The 23,246-nt window shown below is 36.5% G+C and overlaps 1 protein-coding gene across 1 annotated transcript in view; it reads right to left on the bottom strand.

The window, feature by feature from the left end:
• The window catches only part of DARS1 (aspartyl-tRNA synthetase 1), a 42,858-nt gene that overhangs the window by 1,918 nt on the left and 17,694 nt on the right, over positions 1-23,246 (bottom strand). Inside the window, exons 5-15 of the mRNA XM_042808463.1 lie at positions 19,511-19,613; positions 18,154-18,234; positions 17,640-17,699; positions 8,581-8,692; positions 6,455-6,589; positions 5,130-5,277; positions 4,001-4,147; positions 2,963-3,005; positions 2,191-2,271; positions 1,444-1,555; positions 491-562 (exon numbers count right to left, since the gene is read on the bottom strand). Coding sequence (XP_042664397.1) covers positions 491-562; positions 1,444-1,555; positions 2,191-2,271; positions 2,963-3,005; positions 4,001-4,147; positions 5,130-5,277; positions 6,455-6,589; positions 8,581-8,692; positions 17,640-17,699; positions 18,154-18,234; positions 19,511-19,613 — 1,094 coding nt within the window. The remainder of the gene's footprint in view (positions 1-490; positions 563-1,443; positions 1,556-2,190; positions 2,272-2,962; positions 3,006-4,000; positions 4,148-5,129; positions 5,278-6,454; positions 6,590-8,580; positions 8,693-17,639; positions 17,700-18,153; positions 18,235-19,510; positions 19,614-23,246) is intronic.

Here is a 23,246-nt window from a genome sequence, read left to right as displayed (position 1 = left end):
CACCTTTGCTGAAACGATTAGCATCAGCCAAACTATCAGTGACATTCAGTCAAACCACTGAATAAGACAGAAGCAATCGCTTATTTCTCCTCACTGCAGAACAGCTTCATCAAATACACTAACAGACCAGTAGCTTCTGCTATTAGTAGGCTATGACAAATCCATACATGATACAGTATTTTCTTGATTCCTTAAATTTTCCTCATTGGTCAAATTTGAAAGTGATGTGCCTGGTTAATAAATTGGCATTTTTTTTCTTCTGATCACCTACTTTTGAAACTTGCCAGACTGTGCCATTAATATTTTGCCTATTTATTCTATGATGACCCTTACATTTTAGCGTCTCTCCTTAAATTCTCCAGGATCAACAGCCCCACACATTCACCTAACAAGGCTACTATTCTGAATTTTATTTTGAACACTGTTTGAGGCTGAGCAGTTTAAATTAAGCTCAGGCTAACACATAACAAAATAAAATACAGATACTTACCTATTCCACCACCTGCATGTGGAGGTGCACCAAAACGAAAGGAATCGATATAAGCCTTTATTTTCTCCAAATCTAGAGAGAAAAAAGATATGTTTCTCACCTTCTTAATGAATACCAAGCCAAAGATACAAGTGACTAGAGGACTGCAAACACAACAAAAAAACTTACCAATTTATCTTACAATCTAACAGTGAAGTTTTGCTCATTAAACATATAAATTGTCCAGGACTACATAGAAATTATGACTATAACAGGGTTTTTTTTATAATTTTGTTATTATCTTAATCAGGGAAAAAACTCTAGAACTGAGTAAGAGCCAGACCCAACTGTTCATTGTAACTTATGGAGAATGGTGACTTTTTGAAAAACTGCAGTGAGAAAATGAAGATTTAGCAACTATTTTTCCATCTTGCTACAGTGGGACCTACTCCTTTTTTGCTACTGCCTACCTGCCACTTTGCCATTCACTGAAAGCAAATTCTAATCTACATTTTACTCTTCTGATCTTCACCTAATTTACTCTTTTACCCTTCTACTATTAGCTGATCTTGTCTCTGATGAGTCTTCTTTTTATTTTTTAAAATTTCACCAATTTACACTTCTTAATTTCTCTCAGTTCAAGATTTAAAAAGGACAGCCAACCAAGACTCTAGTTCTAGAGTACTCTGTAAAATGTGAAACTACAGAGAGGCACGACTGAACAAGACTGGTTTGTCTATCTTCATTCTGTTAAAGGTATTTCTTGCATTACATTCTCTCTAAAGTACTCAGAAACAATTCCTTTTCATCAAGTTGTTCAAACAGAATTAAATAAATTAAGAATAAAACACTAATGTGAATTTAGCACTACTGTCATATAACTAATTCTGCCCAACATTCTTCCTCTATTGGAAACAAATCCAACCATGATTTATATTCTTTTAAATTCAGCTTCTTGTTGTTTGACTCGTTACCAATGCCGTGATGCTGGGCTCTTTCTGTCAGCAGCTGAGGATCATGAATTCTCTGAGCTCCAGACAAGATCTCTTCCCCTCTCATGAACATATCATAAGAGTTAGAGTTTTTCTGGAAAAACAAAGATGAGTTTATTTCCTGCCTACATTTGCTCCATCCCTACTTAGGTGGCAAATATACACCTCTCAATAACTTCACTTATGATATTCAAAGCTGTGCAGTAAGAGTGCAGTGTCTTCCCGGGAATCACAGCCCTTTCGCTCCTCTCATTACACTGGAGTTGATTTAAAAACCTGAAGTTCACCCACACACCCACTGAAAAACCATTACACTTGCATGTAGTTACCCCGTCAAAAGATGCTCTACAGATATTTACCTTGGATTAAGGAATAAACTGGGGAATTTCTGAACATGTGAAAAAGCATATTTTCTGTTAAAGTGTCTGTTGCCCTGAATGAATGTTTTGCCTCTTTTCAGTGACGGCAGTAGTTCTCTCACCATGGAGATCTCTTCATAAAGCTCTCCCAATTTTAGCTAGACTTGTTTCTTTCTGGTATGTTTTCACCAGTGGAAAGTAACTGTAAACCTCTTATAAGTCATGTAAAATTGACTTAATCTTGTTACCAGAATTTTATTTATAACAGCAGATCATATAAATACTTTATCTATTTTGTCAAGTTATCCCTACACAGAGTAATTTAAACTACAAAAAAAACCCATTGACAACAACAAAGAATTTTACTCACGGGGTTTACTGGGTCTGGCATTGTATAAAAAGGCCTCACAGCAAGAGGGTATTTGTCAAGAATATAGAAGTCCGTGTCATACTAAACAAAGGTAATTTAAAACAGTTAGTAGAACAGAAAATGATGTAATGAACAAATTACAAGAGAAAGACACAACCAGTACATCTTTGAAATAAAATTTAAAAGTATCTCCCAATAACTTTCCACAAATTGGACAGTATTATCTTAAAAAATAGTAGTTATCAATAAAATCAGTGTATTATTTTTCAGTTTTCCAATACTACTTCTACTGTAAACTTACAAATGTTTAGCAATAAAATGCCTTGCTGTAGTAACAGGTACTTATTTTTTTTGCCAGAGATCTCATCATCTCCTACAGATTTAGTTAGAATCTGGTTTGTTGTTTTCTTTTTTTAATTATCATAAAAACTGGTATTCAAATGTACTGTTCTTTTTTTGGTGTACTCAGTATAACAGACAACAGAAACAAATATAAAAGATTGAAAATGGTTTGAAACATCTTATTAATGATAAAGACAAGACTGTAAGTAGATGAAATAAGCAGCACCAAAATGGGAATGCAGTCAGACAATTAGAAAATGCTTACGCTAATCCTAAACTCTTCACAACTTCTTCATGTTCAGAGATACTGTATTTTCAGTGTGTAAAAAGTTGTTCTACAAAGAAGTAGGCATTTATACCAACCCAATAACCCAACGACATCAGATTTCAGATTTGGTGACAAATTTACGTTTTCTAAAATAATTGTTACCTTTTCCTTTACCAGGCGTCCCAGGAGCTTTTCATTAGGTGTGCTGAAAAAGATTATCACCATTAAAATTAATTGATTTAACTTGTACTGATTAAATACTTCATAAAGCTAAAAAGACTTGAAGTGACAGATCTGCTGCCCTTTACAAAATCTAGTACTTGCTTCTGAATGTTTTGGACTGTCCAGACACAAACTTCAGAAATAAAGTATATTTATTTCTGTTCCTAAATATTTTGTACTGCTCTTAGAAATCCATTAAACTAACTGATACCTAAAGATACTCTTGCTCTTAATATAGCTATTTCCTAGTCATCATATTCTGACTACTGAAGAATTGTGTACTGTATTTCCTCTTGGCATATCTTGTGCAACCATTTCTTCTTAGGCACCATAAGTGAGAAACACCGTAAGCAGCTGCTGAGGAAATTATTTTCCTCTATCAGAGTCTTACAATTGAAGCTTCTTTGATACAGATTGTTTAACTCTAAAACCAGACATTATGGTACTGGATATATTATGGGAAAGAACAGAACTGTTTTCATATATTAAGTGTCTTCAGAAAAGTTGGTATATAATCAGTTAGTTAAACCCATCTTCCAGTAAATCAATGGGAATGTGATCATAATTGCTTAATCATTTTCCTGGGAGGTGGAAAGAAGTGGGAAGGTGTTACTGAAAAGAAAGACCTTAAGACTGAAGAATCTTTTTGTTTAATCCTATTCAAAGACATGTTGCAATTCACATGAAGGACTGCAATTATTAGAAAATGCTTCTTATCCTTAGAAGCTTCAAGTTACTCTCACTTTATGATGTAAGTAATTTTCTTTTGGATTTCAGTTTGTACGTATAGTCTACACTGAAAGAAAGGGCTATTTTCAAATCCATTCATTTATCTGTCAAGAGATCTGGACATGAATACCATTTATTCCTCCAAAAGCTTGTGGTTCCTTCCTGAGGGCTGTCAGTTGCACAGTACAAAACTGACACTTCACTACCACTCTCACAAGACTCTGACACGTCTGTGTACTGCCAAAGTACCTTAGATCTTCTTCATCTCCCATCTCAACACCAGCCTCTCTAAGCATGGCCACAGCTTCACGGTATTCCAGCCTCAGAGTTGGCTCCAAAAACTTAAATGGCTCACATGGGAACTGTTTGTTCACTGTCTGAATTTCAGTTTGGAATCTATACACAAGGAAACAAGAACAGAAGCAAAATACAAAACAATCAAGACCTCTACTCTTCTGGCACCCAGTAATGATTTTGCAAAGGCAATACAATTTTGCCACAAGAGGTCCCTCTTGCAACATAAAAAACTGTTTTAAACCACTTCTGCAGAAATTCCGCACAATCCTAATGAAATGTTTCATGTAAGTTAATGCATCTACTTCAATGATACACATGTTAATATTTTACTATTACTTCTGATTGATTTATTTTGTAAGAAATAATTGACTAGGTCAAATTTTCACAGTAAAGACATAGAGAAATCACTTTGATCTGTAATATTAACGTGGGTTCTTCTTTGATTGGAGTAATATCCTATTTCAAATAAAAAAAGAGACATTTCCTTCTAGACAGATGAAAAGATTTGCATTTCTGCTGGCAAGATAATCTAATTTGTAAGCAAATGAAAATCACTTCCTAAACTTCTGGCCTGGCTTTTTAATGAGTTAGACTGTGAATAATGGAAAATAATCTTTGTTGCTTTCATGGCAGAGATGCAGGCTGTTACAATAAATTTGATTCAGAAAAACTTTCTTAGATAGTAAATATTAGGATTAATTTCAAAATAGAACAATCAGTCTACCTGTGGTGGCACAAAAAGAAGGACATTTTCAATTAATGATGGACCATTTCTGATAGGAAGTCCATTCAACAGTAAACAAAAAGTTTTCTTAGTGCAAGCTAACACTCTAGGAGATGGCTAAAATCTACTCAGGCTAAAAATAGCTTATTGGCCTATGGCTTGAGTGAACTTTAAAAATCAGGCACAAAGAAATAGCTAAGAGTGAAGCAAAAATGTTTGTTACAAAGTTCTGTTTTAAATCAGTTTACTAATGATTATCTGACAAGCTGAGGATAAAATGCTCACCCATTTCACACCACAGTGCAAGAGATCTCAAACAAATGAAGCTGCTCATGAAATGGAAAACGCTCTCATTACCTTTCCTGAAGTCCCTTGAATATCTGCACCAAGGTATCTGCAATCTCATCTACCACTTCATGATAGTGATAGTTAAAAGCCATTTCAATATCCAGACCAACAAACTCAGTCAGGTGTCTGTGTGTATTGGAGTCCTCAGCTCTAAAGACTGTAAAATTAAACAACAGAAATTCTAACTGACCTGAAATTATCATTCCATTTTGAAAAATAACATTGACAATCAATCACATCAGCATTTGGATCAGGCAGACAATGCTGTCGTGAGACATGACAATTCTCACTGAAAAACAAGAAGAAAACTAGCTGCCTCAGAGCATCATTTATAACAACAGTGACAGCATTACTGTAGCTATGGTGCTCAAAGGATACAAGACAGACAAGACTTGCAGAGAGGCAGTATCTCTTGTTAGACCAACAGACAGAAGTGGAAAAAACAGACAAGCTTTCAGGCACACAAGAACTTTCAGATTTGAAAACCACCTTTTTCAGAGGAAACGGACTTGTGCACGTGTGTGTATGTTTTGGTTTAGTTTTCTTTTCATATATATGAGTCTAACACAAACATGTCTTCCTATAAACCATGACTCATTTGTTAGTAATTAACAAGAAATTTAAGATCTTCTGAATTACTTGCATATTTTCTATATTTTAGAAGCTGCTATTAACTTGTTTTCCAGTATTCCCAGCTTTTGTATCTTTAAACCTGTCTTTGAGGTCTTAAGGAAAAAAATGCTGTATTACTACCTAAAGAGGCGATGTCGTATCAGCTTTTAAGAAAGAGAGAGCACGAGACTGGAAATTAATAATTTTTATTATTTACTGACTGCCCATAAAAAGTACCCGTTTTCTAAAGAAAGCTGTTTGGTACACATACAAAGCAAGGGATAAGTATATGTTGATATGCAACATGAAGTACATAAAACCTAGCTTGCCTATTTTAACTGCTTACTACTGGGCAACTAGGCAACTACTGGGCACAGTTAATAGGGAACTGTGGCTTCAGCAATCACAGTGGTGTTCCATGTTTTACTAACTTCATCATATTATCAATTTCCAATGCAACTCTATTCTTTCTCCTCACAGAACAGCAGGCACTGCAGAAGAGTATTCCACCCATATTTCAGCATTTTAATTTTTTTCCAGCAACTTCTCTGTCAAGTTTACTCTCATTAGTCACCCCAACTGAAATTTGTGTTTGGTAAGCGAAACTATATTAAGTGAAACCATTCAAAGCTTTCGGTGTGCATGTTATCTTATTTCTACCACATCTGCTAAAAGCCATCACTGCACACTTCACACTTTGGATACACCAATGCTTTTCTTACCTGGCCCAACGCAAAAAACCTTTTCAAAGTCAGCACATATACACATCTGCTTGTACAGTTGTGGGGACTGAGCCAGGTAGGCACTGCTTTTGAAGTATGATACAGTAAACACATTGGCTCCTCCTTCACTGGCAGCTGAAAAGCAAATGCTTGCAATAAATATTAAAATAAAAAATCAAAAGATAAATTAGAAGTAGAACAGTAAGACTATTGGTCTTATATTCAGAGACCAGAAGGAGACTTTTCTTCAAAGCATATTAGAGGAAAAAGATATATTTGTATCCATTAATGCTAAAGGAAGTTTTGCTGCTCAGGACTGTCACACATTGTCTTACAAATCTGCAAATTTAGTTGGGGTAGTTTAAAATGCTACTATTTCCAGCTGTCCTTCACCTTAGAGTGAGAGCAGCAGAGAATGCATGCTTATACCACCACATCTACCTGCAGCCCAACATTTCTGTGGAAACCAATCTTTTATCAGTGATACTTCCAGGAGTTAACTGCAGAAGCCAAAATGAAAGTGCATATCCTGTTTTGCCAGGGCCATCCTCTCTAACTGAAGGCATAAATATCTTTCAGAGCCAAAACTAGATTTACCAGAGGACATCTGCCAAAGGTATAAAGCTTCTTCTCAGTTTGAGACAGTTTTCATAGAATGTTGCCTTGAGAGAATAGGAACTGAGAACACATGTATCTGAATCCCTTACTGCAAACTGCCTACCAAAACTATCAGCTGAGTCACCTTACCTTTCCATTTCCCAGTGTGTGCTATGAGAGTTACAGTTGCTTAACTTCCTAACAAAAGCATGCCGGAGTGAAAGATTGGTTAATAATCTTTGAAAGTTCTAATGTTAAGATAACTCTAGGTGAAGTACTAATTATTATTATTACTAACCATTCCACTGAGATTAATGTTTCTTTTCTTTCATTACCCCTACTCCCACTGAACTGGTTTTGGTAAATTTTCATTTATTCTTGAATACAGGTAACTTTTAAAATCTCAAATCTTAGAACAGCTATGATATTTAAATTTGAAGTTTAGTAGGAATGCATCAACTTAGTTATTTTTACAAAATATGATCTCATTCAAACAATAGGATGCTTGCTTGCTTGCTTTCAATGGTACACTGCACAGTAAGAATAGCACACTTCCTCAAAGGTCCTACATAAATAAACTACTTGGGAGCCTTTAGTGTTTCATACTGTTTCAACTGTCTCTGTAGGAAAGAAGTTGTCTAATCTTACAGTTCAACAGTACTTTCCATGTTGAAAGAACAGTTGCTTACATGTATTTTGTTAAAAAGCCCTTTTTTTATCTCAGTCAAGAACTACCTTCAAAAATATAAACAGAAGTATAAAATTCAGTAGGCAAAAGTATGCATATAATGAGTGCACATACAGTGAGAGTAATACAAATATTGCACCATACATTTTCCATGCTGTATGTCTTTGTGACATCAACAAAACTTCAAAGAACAGCAATAAGATGGAAGAAAGACATCCATCAGTAAGTCAAGTAATTTGAGTTTTGAAAACCATACAGCAGATCAACAACTGAACTTGAATCCAAATCTGCATTTCCAGACTTTTAGTTGGGCTAAAGCTGTTATGCCACATTTTCAGAAAAATGATCTACCACTTCCATTCAGCCATATGCTTATTGCTAAAGAAGTGACATATTGTATATAATGGCATCATCTTGTATATCATGATATGTTGGCTGTAACTTCTTTATGATGGAATCTGCTTTTAATCTAAATTAGAGTTGGGTTTTTTTGGATACTGGGAATGGAACTGGTGGTGCTTAACACTAAGAACACTGGTTTGAAGAACAATGCATACGATCAGATAACTGTATTTAACCAAATTAAAACTGTAAATGCACCGCACGTTACATAAATCAGATATATGTAATATTTGCCTTGTCATTCTTTTAACATCCAAAGTCAAGAGAACAGTAAAGAACAACTCAGATAGATACCTGCTAAAAGTTTGCTATGTTGCATCTAAATTAGAAATAGAATTTTATCTTTTTAAATAAAAACTTACTAAATTTTTGGCAGATAGATACGCTGAGCAAGTGTAAAAGAACCAGACCTGTAGCTGCTAGATGACGTATACAATACCTGAAATGATTTTGGGAGTCTGAATTTCCACAAATCCCTTGCGAATAAGAGTTTCTCGGAAAAGCTGACAAATACCAGACTGAAGGCAGAAGATTGCCTGACTAGTAGAGGTCTATAAGAAGAAGATAAAATAACGAAACCTAAGTTAGTTTTTCCTGACTTTTCTTTTTTTGGATAGCTGGAAGGGTAAATATCTTCCCTTAGGAACACCTGATTATTGTATTTGCCTAAACAGAGAAACATGCAAATCGATAATTGTTTATCACACAAAAAGAAGCAGTAAAGGAAGCAAGATAAATTCCTCATTTCAATTTATGGCATATTCAGATAGAAAGGAGCGACTACAGTCAATTCTACATTTAAAGAATCACTGATTTATGACATGTGCTTCTGCAAATAAAGGTTTTATATTAAGAAATTGAAAAAAAAACACTAAACCTATTAAAAAGCCTTCAGCACACTGAACCAGAACAGTTGCAGTAATATACAGTGCATGATAAAAGCAAAGCCCTCAATAGCTTATGTAAGGTAGAAATGTTTGTGTGTACTAAAGGTTACCAAATACAATGTTTTTCATGCAAAAAACGCAGCCACTTGTTAACCATATACAACACTGCCACAAAAACATCCCCAAACCAAGGTCTAAACTCTCAGCATTTAAAGCAGTCCACATAACAGCTAATCATATGAACTGCAGTTCTCTCTTTTCAAAATTTATTTTAAAAGTACATTTAGCTGAAAACAAAAGTAGATTTCACTGAATTGATCATAATCTTTTTGTTTATGTACGTGACACAGTTAAGCTACTTAAGCTAGCAATTACCTACACTAAATGTTCCTGTAACACTCTTGGGCTTTAGTGTGAAAAAAAAAAAAACCCTTAGTGAATGCTGAAAACACTCCAATACGTCAACACTGAACCCATATCTGATTTTGTGCCTGCAGCATTTTAAGACCTGACAGTTAGCAACCTAGAAGCGTATATAAAACCTAACGAATTCTTGCAAACAACTAAGAGAAAAGTTCTTTGCGACAATGTGCGTCATAGCACTGTTTACTTCTCCTTTCTGAAAGGTACCCAACTTTTCAGTTAGGGCAAGAAGAGCCTTGTGGGCTTTTTCACATGACTCCTACCAAACCACAAAACAAAACACCCCCAACCAAAACAAATTATATTAGCACCCAATTTAGGCAATCAGTCAGTAGATACACTGAAATAAAGCGACATCCATCATCCCTGCAAGATAAAGATATCATTTCACTGAAAAACCAAAAGAGAAAATTGTAACAATATTGCAGATCTGTAGTAATTTGGAGTTACCCGCAATTTTAGCTGACTGATAAAATATCTCAGGAGTATAAGTGGTTCAGACTAGCAAATAATAGCTAGCAGCTCTTACTGTCTGATAGCATTAACCACAGCCACTACTCCCACTACTTTGAAAATGAAGGAAATGAGGCTTTGAGCAAGTTACAAAAGTACCCTCAAACTTTTTCACCTTTTTTACACAGGTCTCCCCGAATCAGACATGTGCTAACATTTTGCCTGAGCTCTGGGCATAATTTGGCACTGTTACATCAAAGCACTGGGATGATTCAAAGGTGGTTTGTTTTTTTTTTCCCTTAACTATCTCCTACTTAGAAAGTGAAAGACATTTTCCAAGAGATGATAACTTAGCCACATTTGGATTTACCAATACAGTTTTTGATAAACTAGTCAAATTTCTAAAAATCCTAAGAGACAAGATGTGTAACATTTATTTAAAGCAGGATAGTAACAATGCCTCTTCTACCCTTCTGATGAACCAACACCTGCTTCGTGCCAGAGCAGGTAAGAATGCAGTCCTAAATCATACACTAGGAAAAAGAAAAGCCGTTGCTAAACTCAATCTGAAAGCAATTACTTGGTATGGCCCGAAAGTGTGCACAGAAACACAGCCAGTCAATAACTAACACAGTTCTCCAATAACAACAATTCATCAGCTGGTAACTCCTCCTGGCTCTAGTAAGGATGCAGAACACAGATTCTGTCTTCCTAATCTCATTTAGAACGATAAATTATGCTTAAAAAATAGTATTTATGACAACAGCCAAATTCACAGAACTGAACGCTGAAGCTTTTACTTCACTACAGACGAAAGAAAGAACAAGCAGCAATTCTCTGTACCTCAAATCAAATCTGACAAGACCACTCTTCCCTCTACAAAAGGTAGCTGAGTTTCAGTGCCCACTCATTCAGGGACTGCCAGCAAGGATAACTGTTGAGAATTTGTGATACTGCGGTCTCCTTGTAAGAATTAAACAGACCAACAAGACATCTGAGATAAGCTCCTGAAGTACTGCAACTGTCAACGTGCAGTGGAATCAAATGGATGACCTCAAAAGTTTTATGCCACTACAACTTTCCAAAGATTTTAAAGATGATTCTGTATCTACACATGGAGCAAAACTTTTCCAATTTAATTACATCCTTTGCACTGGCATAATGTTTAGGACAAAAAGAAAGTGAATTTATCTGAAGAAAATGTCCTGGGTTGAGTGAGTGGTGGAGTTTTTTGGTGGCAGGGGAGGGGGCTATAGGGGCGGCCCCCTGTGAGAAGCTTCTCGAAGCTCCCCCAGCTCCACTTCTGTTTGGGAAATTGAGCCAATCGGCTGCGCCTCTGCGATAACGTATTTAAGAAGGGTCGTGGTGACGGGCAGGGGGACTTGTAAGGAGGAGTTGCTGCAGCTGCATGAACACCAAGGTCAGTGGAGGAATGGAGGAAGAACGGAGGGGGGAGGTGTGCCGGAGCAGAGACCCCCCTGTATCCTGTGGGGAGACAGCAGGGCGGCCCCCCCTGCCACCCATGAAGATCTACGGTGGAGCAGACGTTGATTTATGGCCTGTTGCTCCTGCTCAGATGATCAAGGTTCTGTGCCCGAAGAAGGCCGGGGTCTCATGGGAAAAGGCAGCCCCGCTGCTGTAATTCAGTGCTGGGAGGATTGCAGCATGCGGGGGAGTCCCACGCCGGAGCAGCTCGGGAAGGGCTGCAGCCGTGGGAGAGAATCCAGTCGGAGGAAGTTAGTGACCCATGACGGAGCAGTGTGGGGAACGCTGCGGCCCATGGGAGGAATTCATGTCGGAGAAAGTTTGTGGAGGACTGTCTCCTGTGAGAGGGGGACCACGATGGAGCAGGAGGAACAAGTTCCGGACACTCCCCTCACCGAACATGAATGAAGTGGCAGCACTGACTGCACCCCCCATTCCCTGCCCCTGCGCCGCTGGGGGAGGAGGTAGAGATATCGGGAGCAGAGCTGAGCCCGGGAAGAAGGGAGGGGTGGGGGGAAGGTGTTCTCAAGATGTGGCAATGCTTCTCACTGTCCTACTCTGTTATGTGTTGTTAGTGTCTGTAATAAATGTATGTTCTTTTTTTCTTCCCCTAACGAGTCTGCCTTTTGCTCGTGACCATAAAGAGGAATTTTCTCCCCATCCCAGTCCTATCTCGGACCCCAAGCCTGGCTCTCTGTCCCTTCTCATTGCCGGAGGGGAAGGGAGAGAGAGCTGCTGCATTGTGGTTGGCTGCCAACCAGGCCCAAACCACGACAGAAAATAATTCAAGCTGCTATCCTGTCTTTAACTGAGATGCTGGTATGTGTATTACCACATTTGGCACAGTGGTAGGTAACACAGTTACCATCTGAGATATCACACTTAGGTACAACACAGCAAACTAAATACATAGACAGCTGTCAAAATTAGTTGACTTTTACCTTTGCCTTAAAAAGGATTTTGCCATGGCATTCTTTTCTTGTAGTGTTTACTCTAATATGAACTCTTTCACATACATATGGACAAACTATCTTATCTGAGACTGTGGCAGAGACAGTAAACATTCCTTCAAGTGTTAAGCAGAAACAGAAACAAAGTTATGCCACTTAAATGCCATTGCAGTTAACAGTGTTAATGTTTTAACTCTGTCTGCTGAGTTAATTTTACAGGAAAACTCATTATTTTTAATAATCACCTTTATTACAGAGAGCAGAAAAAATGTCTAGCTAATAATGCTGAAATATGAGTTTCAGTCATAATCTCACTCTAATTTCACCTGTGTGCTTATTACTTAAATACCACAAAGGAAAATATTAATAATAATAGAACAGACCCTATTTCAACACTATAAGCAAGATTATAAAAACAATCGTCATGTCTCATTCAGCACGAGCTCCAGTGTTAGAATAACAGCCATGTAAGTTGCCAGAGACCAACAAATGTGTTTCAACAGAATTGAGGACAGTTAACAGCTTACATGACCATATCTCAAAGAGGTGCAACTGAGGTGCAAAGTTGTGAACTTTCCTTTTTACTCTCACCTCAGCTACAGAATTTGTTCCACTCTCACCTCAGGTTTGCTTTTCTGTTTGTATGCTGTAACTACCTATCTTCCACCATGCACAGTCACTAAATACATAAAAGTAGGTTAAATGAAAAAGGGAAAATAATGTAATGTATGCTCTTTTAAGTAATATACATTATTTTAAATAATGTAAATAATTTTGCAATTCCTCTACTATATATGTGAGAAATTAAGGTTTTGCTAGGACACAGGATTTATGTTAAATAATGAGTTTTTAGCCCCAAAGTGACTCAAGTCAACTTTTCAACAAATTTCAATATTACTTACAGTATTAGAAAATACGAACATAAAGTTTGTTGACTAAACAACTGGAAAATTGTACTATGTCTTCACTACCAAATCACTACCCACAATAAACTGTAAATCTGCTTGTTCATTACAGCTTGAATTCAGTCAGGAAAAACACAGTTTTTGCAATGACTAAATTGAATTCAACACAATGAAATCAAGCTTGAAGTAATCCAGTATTTTGAAAAAAACTTCATTAAGATCAGTGTACAGCTGGATTACCATATAACATAGTTTGACATCCATAAACTACTAAAGATACACTTTAACATTTATGCTCTATCCTGAGCAATTTCAACAGGGTAATATTGACCCTAAAAAGACTATGCTTTGATCTCAGTGAGCTGTGCATTAGCAGACACAATTATAGCATCAGGACTACAAAATGGATATAATTCAAGTTAAATTTGGACAGATACTGTTAAGATAAAAACCCTGCTGGACATCAAAAAAAAGCCAGAGGAAGGACATCAGTCAGGTCCATCGCTAAAACTGGATGTCCCTGAACTGATTTCTTCTTCAGAGGAAGACAAACTAAGAAGCAAAACCCCAAAATCTGTGTTTCACTTGTCTTTTCTTCATTGTTTTTCATCTACCACAGATCTTCATGAAATATGGTTTCTGTAGGTGTTTTCACAGACATGGAAAGTCTACACATCACTCAATACTTCAGTTAAGCTTAAGAACAGCAGAAAAGTAAAGATTTAAGAACACAATCAGTGCTCCCATTTGTCTTTTTCAATTGTTTCAATAAAGAAACAGTAAATCAAACATCTCTAGAATCAGCTGGTTTGACTTCCATTAAGGTATCATGAAAAACAGATACTTAGGTCAACAGTGGTTTCCTCACGGTCACCTGTGGTTACGTGAAAGAAAATCTGGTCTATATAAGGACTCTGCTTTCTTCTCACCATCTCCCTTGACTCTACACCCCCAATTTTTCTACTCCACAAGTATGTCATCTGTCTTTTATGAATTAACCCATCAGAAACAGATTAATTCTTCCTCAGTCATCATTCCTTGGAAAGGGTTTTTAAAACACATCCACCCTAAATAATCACCATTTTCCCTCCATCAGAATAACAACTACAGCAATAGCTTGGGATCTTGGCATTTAAGTACTTCCATCCTTAACCTAAAAAAACCCCACTGGACGCCTCTGGGAGATCTTTGTTAGCAACCAAAATGCAAGATTGTTAAAAATCCAGTGCACTATCTGGTCTATTTTCACATGTACACAAGAATGGAAGTCTCGCAATTTTTGTAGAATATTTTGCATATTACTTCTACACCAATGTAATTTCCTTATTGTTAACTGCACTCCCTTCTACTGAATCATAATCAAACTCTCTTTGGTATACATCATAGCCAGATGGAGTGATGCTATTTTTGGAAATCCAGTCCCTTTCATTTATGCAATAACTGAGTTTCACAGCTCCACTTTATCATGACTTGGCCCTATTCAATGAGCTCACTGGTTAATCACTACTTAAAATTAGTTAAACTACCTAATTACTTTAAAAACTATATTTAAATGGACAAAAATAATTTTAGTTCCATACTAAGAACTTTTTTTTAGTCTGAGTCTAGCCAAGATTTACGCATTTAGTTTGCTAAATCTTTCTCCAAAAAATAGTATCGCTATTTCTGATGTTCAGTGACCTCCTTAAAAAACTGGGGCACTGAGGAAACCAGAACTATACGGTACATTATCTGTGGTTGGACTTCCTCCCACACTTGCAGGAACAGATCATCACAGCATCTCTGTTAGAACTGTTTTGTTAACATTTCTTCCCTGCTGCCCAGGATTTGGTGTTCCTAGAAGGAAGAAGAGGTATGGGAGAGCAGTGGCTAACAATGGTTTCAGATATCTCTCTGAATTTTTAACACATCATGTCTTCTAATCTTCCTTAGAACATGCCTACTTATGCAGTGCATTTGAAACACTAGGGGCTCTCTGAAGTCCCATTTGTACTACAGCTCTAGCCTATGCAACCAAATAACTGAAAATCAATTACTACCTTTTGGAGGGAGATTTTTTCAGTTACTCTGAAGAACAAGCTGCCTTTGTATCCCTGCTCTTGTGATTCCACTGCATATAGTGCTTAGGACATACTTATATATAAGCACCTGTATTCTCAATGGGATTTACCCTTTCTCCATTAAATACCTTTTCTGCTTATTCAGCTTTCCCTTTCAAAAAAAAAAAAAAACAGGTCGAAGTAACACATAATTATTTAGAATCTTCTTTTCCAAAGCAAACTTGATGAAAAGGCATGAGTCTACTGTTCCAACATAATCTGCTTTTGTTCTGAAACAAATAAGAAACATGCAACAGAAAAGACACACAGAAATGTGACAGTCAGAGAGAAACTTAGAAACTTTTCCCGTACATAGGAGAAACGCAAGAGATACCTGAGCCTAATCAAGGGAAAGCTGTGGCCAGATTACATCCAGCCACAGATGCATGCAGAGGACGAGACATAAGGCACTGAAGTGCCACTGAGCTTTCACATTTCATCCTTCCATCAATTTAATCAAAAGCTAACCTGAATTCCCATTCAGCATCAAAGAGGTGTTTAGCACCACACTGCGGCAGCTGTTGGAGCCAAGGAGAAAAATAGCTTCTATAGAAGGCAGAAATAAAGTTCAGACCTCAAAACAAGGTGCCAAATATTGCTGAAGAAATGGTGTACCAACAATGGTTGGGACAAATAAGTTAGAAAAGGTTACAGCAGCATCCACTCAGCTCAATAGCTGTACCATCCAGGCAGAATACTGACAACTGATATTCTATTGGGAGAGTCCTGCAGGACTGCTGTATGTGTACAGGGATGGAAGAATTTTAGTTCACCCCTTTCTGTTCCATCTCGTGTTTATTCTGGTGTAACGGTTTTCCTTCTTTTTCCATTACTGTACACCTTTTTAGGTTTTACTCTGCAGATGACCTCATCTGAATTACATCCAAGGACACATTCGTGACATTATTTTCAGCCAGTATTTTTAACTGTTATTTCCCTTTGTATTATTGCTCTGTTCTCTTTGGGGTTCATGGCTCTTCCCAGTTTATCATGCAGGTATTTAATTAATTTAATGGATTTTCTTAGGTTTCTCTGGAACGCTGTTGAGTATTTTAGTTCATCACCAGAAGTTCAAGTAAAACCTGCACTTTGAGCATCCCAGAGTTCTCCCTTCAATTTAGTACACTGCCTTACTCTACCATAAGCCGTTGATCCTTTAAATTATTTTTACTTTCAACCATTAGTATAGAATTCTTTTAATCAAAGGCTTAATTTAAGACACAGATGAAAAGACCAATATGATGAGATACTGAATATCCTGAAAAGTAATCAGAAATTGAAGTTGCTCAGTATTATATATAAGGTCAAGTGAAAAGCAATTAACTTTGGTCCAAGTAAAATAATTTGCATAAGTAGTTTTAGTTGCTGAAATAAGGAGATCAGGTGTTCAAATGCTTCAAGCATCTAAGTGCCAGAACTCTTCCAAATTTTCCAGTAACTGACTTTTTTGTTTCATTTCTGAGAAACTGCCTTTATTGGAACTCTGAAGGCAGTACTAGATACACCATAAGATAAGCACACTCCTCATTCAATGAAAAGTTAATCAAAGTTTTTGTGGAGAGCCAAATATGGGAAAGGACCAGAAAGCCTCATGTCAGTATGAATGGCTAGTTACTTACACAGTTAGTGTTAATTGCTGTTTCATTAAAAAAGAACAACAGTTCTCTAAGTGATTCAGTAGATAGTTTTTTGCTGCTGATCATAAAGAGCAATTATTTGGGAGGTATATGAATTCACAGAAGGCTGTGTCCCTATGACCTGGATGAAGAAAGGTGTTTAAGAAAAAAAAAGAAAAATATATGAAAGCTGTGGAAGAAACAAAGAGAATAAGATTGGTATCATAGCCTGTATAGTAGAAGTAGTACTATTTCACTTGCAAGACATTCATTACAGCACCTCAACTACACATTAAATTCAAAACCTCCATTTTATATTTCAAAACCAAGCTCTTACTAATTTTGGGGTATCAAAGACAACATTTGAGAAGAAATGTCCCTATTCAGTCACTTCTGACTTTTGTAAATAAAAAAGCCCATATGTACACATCCATGTGCCAAATCCTAAATGCTCACCTTTAAACTACTAACATGTTCTTCTATTAATGTCAGCAAAGGTAAACATTTAGGATAAAAAACCCTGTGTTTTCACAATGCCACTCACAAATAGAAAAATACGTTGTTTGTTTTTCCTCTGGTCAACAATTCACTTCCACCAAATCCACAATTTTTATTGCTTCATGGATTAGAAGTGTGAAGAATAAACATTTGCAGGAAAGCATACACAACATGTTCCTTACCCTCAGATCAATGACTCTGTTGTCCAGTCTTGTATCTTGGTTCACAGTAGCTCTTCCATCCTAAACAGTTGTGCAAAAATAAATAATAAATACATATACCTCCAAAAAACACCAACAAAACAAAATTAGTGGAGACAAACATCCTTTGGCAAAAAGCCAAGGTCTACTTCTAAGTTCAGTAGAATTTCTTGCTCATTCTAGAAAGAACATACAGCACATTGGTAGCATAGCAAAGCTTAAGGTTTAACTTCTCCCAGAGGTCGCAGGCAGAACCCAACTATGAGGATCCAGGAGACACATACAAGACTGCAAACCCTCTGGTTTTGACCTTCTACCGCAGTTCAGCAGACATCAAAGCTACAGAGATTCCTAAACAGTTCTGGATAACGTAAGGGAAGTAAAACGCAAGCCTAACAAACCCTCAAAATCCCTGCATTAAGGAAGTTGTCTGGCTTTCATGCTTTTGTTAAATCACAAAAATAATAATAAGTATTTAAGGATGCAAAGTTTTCACCTCCTCTCCATCCACTTCCGGACGAACAGCATCATCCAGCTGTAAGGGCAGTCGGGGTTCAGCTAAACTGATCACATAGATCTGAAATTGAGAGAGGAACAGAAATAGCAAGAGATTCAGCTCAAAAGGAGGTGTGATTTACAAAAGGATATTTCTGGCATAGACTTGAAACATTGTTTGCATAGACTGTTAGCTGTAACACTGTGATTTTACTCAAATACTTGAGATACGTGGGTGCATTCTCATGACAATACTGCAAGTGCTTAGTTCTTCTTTTCCTTTCGAAAGATTAAAAGTATCTTTTTTTCTTCCAGGAAGCACTGAGTTGAACAAGTACACGCTGCCTGAGGGACAAGCCTATTGGCATGAATGCCAGGTCTGAAACTACTAGATTTCACAGAGTTTTAGATTCTGATTCCAGCAAGATCATCCTGTTCCTCTCGTTGTCAATATATTATTTTACTTACAGTCTGATTTTATCTGAAAGAGCCATTTCAGGTTCAAAATTAGTGACATACCTAAAATACCATCAACGAATGAAAAACACCTTGCCTTGCTTTACAGTCTAGGTGTAGTGAATTTTACATTCTTTCAGGAAAATCAAGAACATGGTAATCTGCACATATATTAAAACATGTTTCTTCACAATCTGCAGATTTACCCCAATGCTGTTAGCTAAAATTTACCTTACCGCTATAAACATAATAACCATTGTAGTCTACTCCTGAGGTGACTGTGTTTCAGCTGTACTGTAGGCATACAGCTTAGTTGAAAACTTTTAGAAGGAAAGGATATTACATAAAGGTTTAAATATGCTTTCTATTTAAACAAATTACAAAGTTGCACTTCCTCCAGCTCTACAGCACAAGCTACAGGAATTTTAGATTTCAAGAGCTTCCATACTGTTAAGCCTGTGCTTTACTTTTGCTAAGAGTTATATATTCCATCCCATTGTACTAAGGGGAAGATTGTAACTTTCTGATAAAGAAGAAACTTCTGACTTGCACATAAAAAGAAGCAGACTTTTTCTTACAGTGTTTGCTGCAGTTAAGAATAAAAAAGTAGAATTAGAAGCATTCCTAGCCAAATTATTCTAGTGAGATACTTTGATTTCCTGGGTACTGTAATTCAAATGGCAGATAAAAATAGGAAATTCTAAAAATCAGATCTCTTAAAACCAGATAAGTTTCATGTTTACATATAATACACTGAAACTTGTAGTTTTAGGCAGTTTATTTCTCTGTATTTCTCTATATGCTCTTTGCTAACTGACAGTTTATATATGTAGATAGACAGACAGCCTAGGCAGATAACCTCTCAAACAATTAACTAGTGCTCCATTTGGTCAAAATTTTACCCTTTGAACGTGAAGCTCAACATCTTGCTGAGTACAACCTCCAATTTTCTGATGTGCCTTCCTCACAACGCCTTCTACATCCACAATGCTCTCTTTGTTGATGCTGTCAATAAAGATAGGATAGGAGGCTTACTAAATTTCATTGCACACTGCACCAGACTCAGTACTGAGCACTAGGATGTTCATGTACTGTATGAACTGCTGGAACAACAAAACAGAATTAAGGATTTAGGTAAAGTTACTTATTATAGATATATAATAAGTGAGTAGTGAAGGACTTTACTAAAATATTCCCAGCCACAATAAATTCAAACGGGCATGGAAGATTTGGGAGGGAAAGGATTATGATTAAGCTTAGTGCTTACTCATTCTTTGTGTGTGTATACACAAACTGACAAGTTGCCTAGTTCTTTTTCTAGGCCACATACACTCTTGTATGTGTCAGCTGATGCAATTATCTGCAAGATGTGTCCTAACCAGCAGAACAACAAACTGAAAGGAAGCCCTAGATCTGGAGGGGAAAAATCAAAACTGATTGAGCTTGTTTAAACTATATGACTTGTTACTGAAAGATGCAAGATGCTTGTAAGTCATTTCTCTACAACAGAGGACATCTTAATTGCTCTCCAATAACAGTCACTAATAGTACATTAAAACACCATATAACATCTTGAAAGTCTTCCAAAAATATGACGTGAAGTATGTGTGCTATAAGCAAACACTAAGAAAAGCCTCAAGGGTCATAGGTGAGAAAATAATTTGTATGAGAAGTCTTTATTTAGGTATTCAAGGCACTGGACTTTAAACCAGTAATTATCTACAGATAATCTCACCCCTACTAGAAATATATTTTCACTCTGTCTCTTTGCTAGCCTACTCATGAAAGGCCAGATATCAGAAAATATTTCCTTCCTTTTTATGAAAAGTAACAGTTACAATTAACTTTATCTTTCACTTCTTAGGCCTTCTTGAAAAGACTGGAAAGCACTGTATGTACATCACTTGACCACATAAACCCTTGGAAAGCAGGAAAGTAGCAGGTCTGATCTCGGTAAAGCGAAGAGCAGTTAACTATCTTCAAGATTACATGGTTGGCTTTTTTTTTTTTTAGTAAAACCCCTCCCCTCTCCATGCCCCAAAAAAACCTGACCCACAAAACCCATACAGCTAAGTTGGAGGGTGGTGAGATAAATATTTATATGCACAGGAGGTGTTACTAAGGGGCAGTAACCTTCAGTTAAAGGAGGTAAGGACAGAGTACAAGTAGGTACAAGCTACTGCTGATGGTAACTATAGCCCTAATCACTTGCATCTCCATCAGTTTATCTAGCACTGCCTGGACCAAGTCAAGGAGCTGTGAACAAAATTTAGGTATTTAGCCCTACAGTCTTTTTGTACAGCTACAGTACAACCACATGAAAAACTTATTATTATTATTTAGAAGTTTCTCTTTTGAAGTATCTATGTTTGGAATTAGTTATTCTCACATTTTTCAAGTAGGATTTACCCAGATAAACAATTAAGTTTCTCTTTTTAGTGGATGAGGGAAACAGCTTTCTTCTCTGACAAAGCCCGAGTGGCATAACCCAGAAGCAGCTGAGATACAAATCACCAAGTGTTCCTAACTAGGACTGCTTGCTTGCTCTGCTTTCTACTATTCCTGAAGCATCCATATCAGCTCTATGAAAAGCTAGATGGATCTTTGGTCTAACCTGGGACAAACTTTAAGTTATCCAACAGGATTTTTGAGTAAAAATGGTCAAAGTTTTGAAAAATCTGATGATACTAAAGTAACAGTGGAAAATTCAAGCATCATAATTCTCAAAACCTAATAGCATCACTATAAATAAACTACAATTAACTAAAAAAAGCCACATTTGAGCATTTCAGTTGATTATACTATATCTTTGATGGTAATACTTTCAGGTGATAGAACTCATTGGCAGCTGCTCTAAAAGTTCTACAGACCGTGGTGCTTCATATGCTTGACTTGCTTAACCATTAGATAACTGCACATACTGCATAAAATTTGTGAATACTATGTTTTTCTGGTACATTTACACTTTAAAAGAGCTACAGTTGCTCAAATCAGTATAATGAACAAATGACTAAATTTGTACAAAGCAGAGGTCGACAGTAGGACCTAAATCAGAATTCATTTAGTTAAGGGTGAGCCTCCATTCATCTCCATTATTTAAGCAGAGGCAAGAAATTCAAGAAAGACAAGGAGAAATGACACTAAGTGCTTAGAAGTACACTCTCTTCTAAATGAATCTGTTTAAAACTCCTTAAAAAGACTGAGGCTGCAATACAACGCCTTGGATGCAAGACAATGTGATGATAAGAAAGGCACAGAGAATATATCATGCTAAAATACTATTAAGCGTACCTATAAATTCCCTTTGCTTTTCAAACAAGTAAATGTTTAAAAGAATAAAAGTTTTACTCTTGTGCTATTTTTTTCCCTAAACAGTTCTCTTCTATTTTTCCTGCTTCCTTTTTCATGTCAACATTTTGGCAAATGACCAGAAAACACTACTAATGACACAAACAGCAGTGTCTTCATTGAAAATAGAAGTTTCTAATCTGCTGAGTAAAAGCCCTCTGACTAATAATTGCAAATAAAAATAATGTTTTAAACTTATTGAAGCAAATTCTCTGCACTGTGAAAAAGAAAATAACAGTCAAATGTAAATGTGTTGTATGATGGATTCATAATAAGATTACTGATCCCATGGCTGAAAACTGGTGTTAGTGAAGCCATTATAGAGCCCTGATCAGAACCTGCACAGCATTAAAAACATGCAAAACGGGATCAGTTTAAAAATACAGGAAGAAACTGACTTTTACATCATTGTAACTGTAATATGACTATGCAAACTTGCATAACAGAACTTTAAAACTTTGCACTTGTGATTAAATGTGCTTTCTCTCTCTCTCTAAACTGGAGTTGCAATTAAAATGGTATGTTTCTTGGTCTAGAATACACTTTAAAACTGTAACATCCCTTAGTCATTAAATTTGCCATAATTTTAAGATGTATTTCAACCTGGCTTCTACCTATGTAAACTCCTGTATCAAAAAATAATTGCCTGGGCATACAAAAGCACTACCAAGTTTTCTACTGCATATGACCATTTTTGTACTTACAAATGTTCACCATGTACTCTAAACTTTCATTTGATAATTAGAAAATGTGCTTTTGCTCGTTCAGACTATTTATCTAATCTGGTATAATCTGGAAGTAAAAACTTGTGTTTTGAGTTCTGTTTGAACCATGCTCAGCAAGATCTAGTGCTGGAAAAATCTGAAGTCCCTAATATAATGCATCAAATGTAAACTACAGAAACCTAGAAGGTACTGCTCTTATCCCAACAGACAATTCCAAGAATGTTACTGAAATGGTAATTTCAGTTCAAGTCACGACAAGAAAAAAGATGCTTTAATTAAATGCTGGTAACTCTCTGCAGCAGCAGCACTAAGTCATCTAGGTGATTTTTTGATAAAATTCCCCTCGGTAACAAAAAACCCCCATAGAAACTAAAAAAAAGTGAACAAGTAGCAGAAAAGCATGCCAAAGCTATCACCATTTCCCTTAAAGACAACAATATTTATACCTGTAATTAATATTACAAAGGACTAGAAACTAAATTGGGATGCATGATGCATTAAGAAAAGATAGATGACATCTTTATATTGTTTAATCCTTTAGGAAGCTATTTTAGCAATAGATTCA

This window comes from Tyto alba, unplaced genomic scaffold (genome assembly GCF_018691265.1).
Source record: "Tyto alba isolate M040663 unplaced genomic scaffold, T.alba_DEE_v4.0 Super-Scaffold_7, whole genome shotgun sequence".
NCBI lineage: Eukaryota > Metazoa > Chordata > Aves > Strigiformes > Tytonidae > Tyto > Tyto alba.
The sequence above is the reverse complement of the archived record's forward strand: the minus strand, read 5'-3'. Positions and strand labels throughout refer to the sequence as shown.